General features: G+C 28.3%; 1 protein-coding gene across 1 annotated transcript in view; it reads right to left on the bottom strand.

The window, feature by feature from the left end:
* Nucleotides 1–4,870: 4,870 nt before the first annotated feature.
* The window catches only part of LOC119674727 (potassium voltage-gated channel subfamily H member 8-like), a 68,834-nt gene continuing 63,306 nt past the window's right edge, over nt 4,871–10,398 (bottom strand). The window contains exons 12-13 of the mRNA XM_038085883.1: nt 7,237–7,668; nt 4,871–5,356 (exon numbers count right to left, since the gene is read on the bottom strand). Coding sequence (XP_037941811.1) covers nt 4,871–5,356; nt 7,237–7,668 — 918 coding nt within the window. The remainder of the gene's footprint in view (nt 5,357–7,236; nt 7,669–10,398) is intronic.

Genomic DNA, 10,398 nt, shown 5'->3' with positions numbered 1-10,398 from the left:
GAGTTGACTTTCATTTTTAATTTTAGCGAGTGAATAGACGATTTAGACCCCTTCAGTAGGAATTCTTAAGTTTGTAGTGTGAAGACGACATATACAATTCGCTCACAGAACATAATCATTTAGCCTGTTTAGTGTAGTCACAATGATGTTCACTTCATGCTCCAAAATTAGAGAACATTTAACTTAAAGAATTCTTAAGTTTGCAGTATGAAGTCGACATAAGCAACTTGTTCACCAGACATAACCATTTTGCTTGGTTAGTGGAGTGACCATGATGATCACTTCATGCTCTATATAGTATAAGTAACTTGTTCACCAGACATAATCATTCTGGTTGGTTAGTGGAGTGACCATGATGATCACTTCATGCTCATATATTTTATATTTATATTGTATAATAATGGTACTGAGACTTACATATACGAAATCTCTATTATGACGCCGATGAAGGATTCAGCGCTTCCTCTCAACTAAAACATATGATTTCCGCTACAAACTTTAACACTCTTCTTAAGCCAACTAAAAGGGGTTAAGAGGGTAACCCTTGTCTAGAGAAAGCCGTACATCGACATAATAATCACTATTCCGTTTTTTCAATGCTGTTATTCTGACAGATTTTACAAAGTCTCTATGTATGGTAGATTTGTTATATCTGTTAGTCATTTTTAGTTTATTCAGCTATGTTCTATCTAAACAGATATTAAAAGGAGAGATTTGGAAGCCTTTGAGATGTGATTAAATTTTCCAAAAGATTAATACCGCATGTGGCGAGCTTATTATCTCAACTCCCTCCAATATCATTGTGGCCCGCAATTATTTTGAAATAAACGTTACAACGCTACTGATTTTAATCTCGTCTCTTAGTTTGTGAGTGATTTAGTGATAGCATGGTTATCTACGATATAATATACTATATACACATTGCTATATAATCTCGTATATCGTTCCACCATATTAGCTCTCTTATGTGTCGCTTTAACTTCAATTTGGAAAAGACTCCAATAATCCGATAATATGAAGTAAATTAACTTACGTCGTCTCATTGTAAAACCCTCTAGTTTCTTTTTCTTCTTTTTTTGAGTTTTAAAGCTCTCCTTACACCTTGTAGATGGACACAACTCTATTTCATAGAATAGATTTCCATATTTATTAGTATATTGGCAGGCCACTAAATTATGTTTGAGTGGACTTAATTTGAATAACTTACGTCTGGTCACTGCCATAATAGATTTATGGAATGATATGCCCTTACCAAAAGAAAATGCAATATGCTTATATTATATTAATTTTTTTTCCAAGTGAATGTCTGAACAAGCGACATTATTTGCTCGATTTATTGGAATTTTGACAGAATAAGGTATTTAGTAAAGAATTACTTTTAGTAGTTAAAAGTGTAGGTTGTATGGGTTACTTTTTATAAAGAACATCTGATAACGAAAAATAAACGACTCTAGAAGTTACAATACATGATTTATGCTGGATATATACTGACACTTTTGTAGTGTAATGTTAGTAAATTTTAGCTTTATACAAGTGTATTACTATCAAATATACTAAGAAGAAACAGTTTTAGTTTATAGAAAAAATTAAGTATGAAAGGTAATAAAAAAATGCAAATCAGTTTATAAAAACTTAAGAAATTGGGCGTATGACTTGTACAAATAAGCAGTATTATACTTAGTCTCCATCAGTCGATTTGAGTCATTAGGATAATTCGATCATTCCATATCTTTAGTTTTTTAAATTAATAATTTTTTCAGGACATTCTACTAAATTTGTTTTTTTATTTGTGCTTTATACATATATTTATTTTCATTCTATTTAAATATTTGATATTTTGATATATTTAAAATATAAAACTAATATATGTAACTAATATAATCAATATTATAAAATCAAAAGAAATTATACAACTAGTGGTTTCCTCCTTTTTTTCGGATATGTGTTTTTAAGAGTGCTTGCCAGATTTTAGTGCGATCGGAATAAAAATTTATCCACACAACCATTTTCGTTTCAAAAGAAAAAGCAGGCATAGATTTCAAATCATACCGATATCCGCGAACATAATAAAGCATATTTTTAAGAAATGGACATTTTTTTGGAAAATTACTATATCGGTCCAAATTTGCACGTCCCATCTGTATCAGTGCAATTTGATTTTCATTTGAAAGTAATTGACATCCATTTGCTCGACTTATGTTTATCAAAACGAAATTTTTCGGTTTGCGGGGCAATTCAATAATTACATCAAAAAAGAAATGATGTATATCCTTTATATATCGAAACTCCATACTAAAAGTGCGTCGTTTTAAATTTTTGCTAAGTGAACATGCTGCGTGAGTAAGAATGGAACTAGTAGAATTGCATTGAATATAATCGTTTACTAATTCCATATCTGCCTGCGAAATAGATTTTAGATAATATTAAACTTTACATGATTTATGTTAATAAATGTTTACAAACCTTTACATGAGAATAAAAGTTAAGGATTATAAAAAAGAAAACTATTGGAATTAAAAAGCGTTCTTTGAATTGCATTGTGATTAATCCATTTAAGTTTTTCGTTTTCAAAAAAATATTTTAACTTTAATTTTACTGAACCTTATATCAGTAATTAGTGAAATATAAATGTACGATGAAATTTTTCACAATTTTAAGAGCATGTGGCTTGGTTTCAATTTTGATTATTGTAATTTTGTAATTAGCTATTAAATAATAAATTTTGATGTGATTAACCGGAGCTGACAATAAACTAATAAGGTTCACTGAGTCTTTTTCACCACTTGTTTAAAACAAGTGTATGAAATTAATTAAAAGGTCTTCCAAATAAATTGAAGCATTTATGTATAGTCTCAACCAAACTATTCATTTGGGAGGTATTAAAAACAACTGCAATAATGACGCATAATAGAAAAAACCGGTTATACTAATGGTTACAGGATTAACTCGAGAAAAAGAAATGTACTTATAGTAATAAAAGTTAGACTGCGTTACACTACATAGGAATTTAAAATGTAAGAATGCAACGTTAATGTGGAGAAGTATTATACATAACACATTAGAAGTACCAATCTGGACAGATAAACATATTTCAGATGAGCTTTAGAATTTATCGACAAGTCACAATTGAATTTCTTTGAAAGTATATTTCGTCAGTATATGAGAATTTAATTTGAAGAGTTTTGCATGGCAATTTAAGAAGTTTGTGTAAAAAAACGATTATTTTAAACACAATTATTATTAAGACATATTTGTAATTTACATACCATAGAGTGCATCACAAACTTAATCTATTTATAAAATTGTTTTCACATATTCTTTTCATTCACTCCTGTATCTCGCTATGTATCTGAGCTGATTCATCGGGTTATTATTGATTGGTCTCTTGAGCGTGTGATCTAACCATCGATATTTACGCTTTTTGATTATTTCTTCTATTGCGAGTTGTTCTGCCTTTCTCCATAACTCTGATTTAAAATAATTGCTGGCCACCAAATGCGCATAAACATCTCAAACATCTGTTTATGAATGTTTGTATTTTCTTAACATTTGTTCTGGTGATAGCTCATGTCTCGCAGCTGTATATGAGAGTCGTTTTGGCGCATACATTAGAAATATTGATCTTAGTCCTGAAACTTATTGCACTTGATCACAGTACTTTCTTAAGATACATAAATATACAATTTGCTTTTCATATCCCATACAATGTCCATTATGGAGGACATTTATCATTACCAACAACACTGTCGAGATACTCAAACTTCTTTATTTCCTCTAAGACCTTATTGTTGACAAATAGACTATCTTGTTTGCTGGTATTTATGCCCATTGTTTTAGTCTTCATTACGTTAATGTTCAGGCCGATTTCACTCGATTCATTATTTAGATTCGTAATGCTTCCTTGCATACCGGAAATTCTGCCGGCAATGAGTACTGCGTCATCAGCGTAGTTCAAATGACTCAATTTTTGGTTCAACCTGCAATTAATGTCATGCAAGTTTTCATTCACTGCCTCAATAATTATGTCGAGAACGATGATAAACAATAAACGCGATAATGCGTAACATTGACGTACCCGTTTGATTTTTGATGATATTCCCCTTGTTCTGAGCGCCTGCTATGTGTAATCTCTATTCAGCGCATCAACGTTTAAACCAATTGGAATACTCACTTTAAAAAATGTATTACTTATAACGAACTATTTTGATGTTGGCGAGGTTAAGACCACGGATAAGATGTTTATTTAATGTCGATAATGATGGAGCAAACGTAAATATGAGAAGCTGGAGGACATTTATAAAGAGTCGATACAAATATTGATCAAATATTTAATATACAAAATATACAAAATAAAAAATTGATTATATATTATAATAAATAAATGTAACGAGACTTAAGTTCGTTTAGAGTAAAAAGTGATCTAGTCAGATAAGCATATTTTTTTGGCTTAGTATAAATTTGTATTGAATTTAAAAATTTTGAGAAATAGAGAGTACTGTTTAATATATTATTGTCAAATATGTGAAAATTAAACATAAAATTTTTTTTGGACGATCGTTATAGATAAATATTTCACAACAACCGATATACTCAAGCCTTCATCCCCAAAAATTTTCTATTGAATAAATAATTATAGTATCAGTTTGTTCGCTTAATTTTTTATTACTTTAGCAGCACAATTTATTATATTATAATAATTATTATAATTAATTATTTATGTAACACTACTTTTTATATAACTTTATATAACTTGGAAAATTCAAATGTAGTTTTGATTAAGATAACATTCGCTGTTTGACGTAATCTAAATGTAAATCTTGATCTTCGTTATATTAACTTTTCTTTCAATACTTGTTAATAAAAAACATTACTAGTTACGACGTCCCTTTTTTGCAATATGAGTTTTTAGCAGCATTTCCCAGATTTTGGTGCGATCGGAATAAAAGTTAATCCAAACCATCATACTTGTTTCAAATGAAAAAGCTGGCATTGTTCTAATATCATAACGATATCCGCGTACATAATAGAGCACATTCTTCAAAAAAGGACACTTCTTGGGAAAGTTACTGTATTTATCCAAATGAGCACGGCCTAATTGCACAAGCACAATTTGATTTTCATTTGAAAGAACTTGGCAACCATTCGCTCTACTAATATTAATTAAAACAAAATTTTTTGGCTGTCGAGGCATAACCATAATTAAATCAAAGAAAAAATTTTTCACATCCTTAATGTATTTCAACTCTAAATTGAATGTACGTCTTTTAATGTTTTTGCTAAGATAGCAATTACTATGTGTTACAATTGAACTTGTGGCATTGCATTCGTAATGATCGTAAATTATTTCCATTTCAGCCTGTGGAAATATATTAAATTATATTATATTTTCAAAATCTTATTAGCAGTTACTAACCTTTGCATCATGAATGATTTGACATAAATATTGGATAATTAAGTAAAGTTCTATGAATGTTTTAAATCTCATTGCATACAGTATTGAAATTTTTATCCACTAAAACTAAATTTTTTATTTTGCTTTATTATACTGAATTAAATTAAAAAAAATATTATTTGCTTTCTTGTATAAAGCTTGTGAACTGATTACTCTAATTATGTAATTAACCTATTAGCCATAAATAATGTTATAATAATAAGCATATCATTCAACCAGTTAGTTTGTGAAAAGTTGTTTAAAGTTATTTTATATATATATATATATATATATATATATAATAGCCTTTATTACTATAAAATATATGAATATGAATTTCAAAAGTTAGATTGCAAAGAGAAGGGAAGGAAAAGAATTTCGGCAAGGATGTCTACGGTAAAAATGTTTATCTGTGTTCACTAAAAACCTACTATTGTCAGAGATCCAGATATCTAGGAGAAAAACTGGTTGCAGATTTAAGCTCAGCATCTTTAAATTAATCATAAAACCATTTTCAAATCAAACATGACAAAAATATCTAAATTGCAATAGTGAAAACCGTTGTATATGAGATAATATTTCAACTATTAATAATTTTTATTTAAAGCACATAGATTTGTTAAGATTAACAAGGTATGTGTTAATACAATGCATCTATTGACATTGTGTTTCCATTTGATTTCTCAGATGAAGCTAATGATTATTATTATTATTAGTATGTGATGTCGTGTCTATTGTGCCCCTTCTGAGATGAAATTAAATCTGTAAGCCCTATTGCGTCGACAAAAATTAGTATATAATAGAACCTACTGCATAGAGTTTTATTGCCAACTTTGTAAGGGTTTATATTCTCAGGAGTCTATTCCAAATGTGCATTAGCGCAGGGCATTCTAACAGAACATGTGTGACAGACTCTTCATTCTATTCGCAGAATCTACAGTTTGCCTCTGTAGAAATGCCCACTCTCGTAACGTGGAATTTCAGTTTACAGTATTCTGTTAAGATTTCTCTGATGATTGTAAGTTCTTTTTCTTTAATAAATCCATACAATCCTGATATCTCGTATTGATACCAACAAGTGCTTTGGATTATATTAATCCTGTTACGTTATCCTTTTTTGTTCTGCAGACCAAATGATTATTTTTTAGTAACTGCATGTACTATCTTATCAATATAATAAAATGATCCCCTAAACGACAAATTGTCTCTAGTTCTAAACAAAGATATAAAAACTGCATTTCCTCTTCATTATTGCTCTTCAAACAACTGCAGGTTTATCATAAGATTTATAGTGACCTCACAATCCTTCTAAATAGTTCATAAACTATTCATCAATACAATTTATACAGATTTATAGTGACCTCAAAATCCTTCCAAATAGTCCATAAACTATTCATCAATAGAATGATAATTTTAAATATGGTTTTCAAGATGTCTATATTGAGTTATAGGCCAAATAAAATCGAATTTTTTACTTTAATTGTCTTTAACTTAACGAAATAATAAGTATACAATTGTATTATTTACACATAATTTCAGTTATAATTAGATATTACTACTTACAAAATTGTAAATTGTAAAAATAGTAATTTTCGAAAACCTGACTTGAATTTAGTCAACAGTTTAAACTCCAACATAATAACTGAATTTAATCCTTAAAAAACACATATCAAATTTTAATATTTAAAAAAGTTAAAATGAGTTTTATATGATATTGAGCTTTGTTTATTTAAATGAAAATGACGCTTTAATTAATTGCGCCTTCCTTTCTTTTGGATATGAGTTTTCAGAAACATTTCCCAAACCTTTGTTCGATCAGAATAAAAATTAACCCAAACCAACATATCACTTTCAAATGAGAATGCAGGTATAAATTTAATGTCATAGCGATAACTGCGCACATAATAGATAACATCCTTTTGGAATGGGCACTTTTTTGGAAAATTGCTGTACTTATCCATGTGAGCACGGCCCAGTTGTACCAGAGCAATTTGGTTTTCATTGCCCAACATTTGACAACCATCCGCTCTACTCATATTTATTAAAACAAAATTTCTCGGCTTACGAGGAAAAACAATTACCAAGTCGAAAAAAAATTTCTTAACGTCACTTGAAAAGGTGATCTCCAAATTGAAAGTTCGACGTTTCTTATTTTTACTCAAATGGCAATTCGTCTGTGTGACTATTGAGCTGGTAGCATTGCACTGATGAACATCGTAAATCATTTCCATTTCAGCCTGTTGAAATTCAGATTTCATTTGTGTTAACGTTAGTATATATGTAATTTTGAAATGTACTGACCTTTACTTCAGCGTTATAATTAAAATGATAAATCAAGAAATATATGACAAATGTAAAATATTTCATTACGTACATGTCAGAGGAGATGTATGATATCATGACAGTCACCACATGTTTTACAATAACTTAATTCTTAAAAACAAGTAATTATATTTAAATTAATCCCATATATTCAAATATGTATATTACCCTCATTTTGTATATATTATAAGTAATTATTGTTTATTGAAAACAATATAGTTCATGGTTTTTTTGTAAATAATTATACTCACTTCAATAATTTGTTAATTGCTTTATAACAGCTGTAAAACCACCGAAAACAATAATAATAATACAAGTCATAAAGTTTATTTCATATAATCAATTTCCGAAAATCGGTGACTATATGAATAAATATGAAGTGGAGGGAAGAAGTATCAATACGTTAGAAAGCGAACTAGTATGTTTTATACTGTAAGCAAATTTTGATTCAGAGGTGGCTCAAGGGAGAGATTTACCCAATTTCACAGTTCTCTTCCTGGCGGGTCTAAATTTCAAATATCTTGTAGACCAACCACTACTGCTCCTGAGGATCATATACCATTTGTCACCCTTTTAGAAATACACAAATAAAGATTTAAAAAAAAGGTAAAATGTACAGAATACATTTTTATATACAGAAGTCATTTTATTAATTATATTATCAGTTCCAAAACTGTCGTGCTTTCAATAAAGACGACTCTAATTTGAAGTTTTTTAGAGCATACCGTAGCTTTTTGGTCATATGAGATTTTTCACATTAGAAAAATCAATTTCCATTAACTGAAACATGAGTTTATATATTGATTTATTGTAAGGAAAAATAGTAGTTCAAAACACTAATATTTCATATTACCACAACGTTAAATGCAGATGACTCACATGATTCAAAAAAATACTAAACATTACTTCTAAATTACAGGACTGAGAAAGTTGATAGATTCTTACAGTTCAGCCAAAAGTATAAATTCGAATCTAAAATTAGTGGCTATTATGAAATGTCTATTGGTAGACAATAGACATTTGTATACTGATTCGATTGGCAAACAAATTTCATATTATGAAACTTGATAGACAAACAAATGCACTATATGATGCATGATAGCACTATTTATATCTACAATTCTTATACCAGCACAAAAACTAATGCTCAGCGGTATAATTTTTTCAAACAAATGTTTAGCCAATATCGTTGCAATATTAAAGATATATGTAAAGTTTAAAATTATAAAATAAAGTGCCGAAATTTAGTGAAAAATTCAAACTGAAAAGTATTTACACAGATATTTTTGTAAATAACTTGATTGTGTTAAAATGCAACTTTATATTGAAAATAGATAAATTTATGCGATAAGTTCATTCGGTAAATTTTTTATTTGTGTAAATATTTTTTCATTTAAGAGATGATACTTAACTTAGAAAGTAGATAAATTTATAAGGTTCATAAGGTTTATATATAATAAAGAAACACCTCTGTTAACAATCTTTATTCTCAATATACAATATATTACACATGAAAGCCGATATATTAAGCGGGTAAGTAATGAATATATCAATGAATTAATACTAATGATTGAATTTATATTCATTGAATATAATTGAATGTATATTCAATAATATTAAATTTATATGTTAAATTGACTATGTAAAGCGCTTCAACAGCATTTTTTTTTCGATCGACAAACTTCTTTGAGCTTCTACTGCTCAAAAACAATAGACAAATTTATCTATTCTAGATAGAAAAAGTTCTATGGGTTTGTAGTTCACGATACCAAAATTCGGTTTTGTCTGTAGTGATATGATATATATATATAACATTTGATATACATCTAAAAATTGTAAATTTCATATAAAAATATAATATTTGTGTATTTCAAACAATGGCATTGTTGAAATTATATTTGTGTGTATAGAGCTCACTGATATGTTACTCACTCATAGCAAGGCCCTACTCGCTATGAGCCCAGAATGCTTGTAATGGTCGGAAACTATTTTCATGTCTACGAAACTCTGGCATCTTATATAAAATATTAGAAACAATAGATGTGAATAGGAGCATAAACCAATAAGCAGAAGTAGTTGAGTTATATCTTTAACTATAATTAAATACATATACATCAGATATTTTCCTGTGTTTTTCGAATCAGATATTGTTGCATTCGTTTGCATTCAATTATAGTTTGAATTTTAAATTTTCTAATAACATTAATACCACTGAGAGATATTTGTACCATTAACAAAACTAAGGTAGTAATATGAATTGTTTAATCAGACAATTATTATGAGACAATTGTAATTTTATCATTTTTTCAACATTTCATTTTGTATATCTATTTGTGAAGTACTTTAATAGTTTAAAAAAAATTCGTTGGAAAAATATTTTATAATTAAAACAAACTTAATTCATTTTTGTTCTTTTAAAAATTCAATAAAAATTGAAACTAATTAACATTTTATTTATTATACATATTTATTTCAGAATAATTTACCTCTTTTTAGGATAATATGACTAATAATTGCACCATTGGAAACTTTTTTCTTCCCAGCAAAAAAATTATAATATATTTCAACTGCAGTATCGAAATTAAAAGCGGGAAACATTTGCATATCAAATCGAAAGCCTCTAATATAATACAAAATTTTCTTTT

The sequence above is a fragment of the Teleopsis dalmanni genome, chromosome 2, assembly GCF_002237135.1.
Source record: "Teleopsis dalmanni isolate 2A chromosome 2, ASM223713v2, whole genome shotgun sequence".
NCBI classification, from domain to species: domain Eukaryota; kingdom Metazoa; phylum Arthropoda; class Insecta; order Diptera; family Diopsidae; genus Teleopsis; species Teleopsis dalmanni.
Note: the sequence above shows the minus strand (reverse complement) of the source record. Positions and strands in the feature narration are given on the sequence as shown.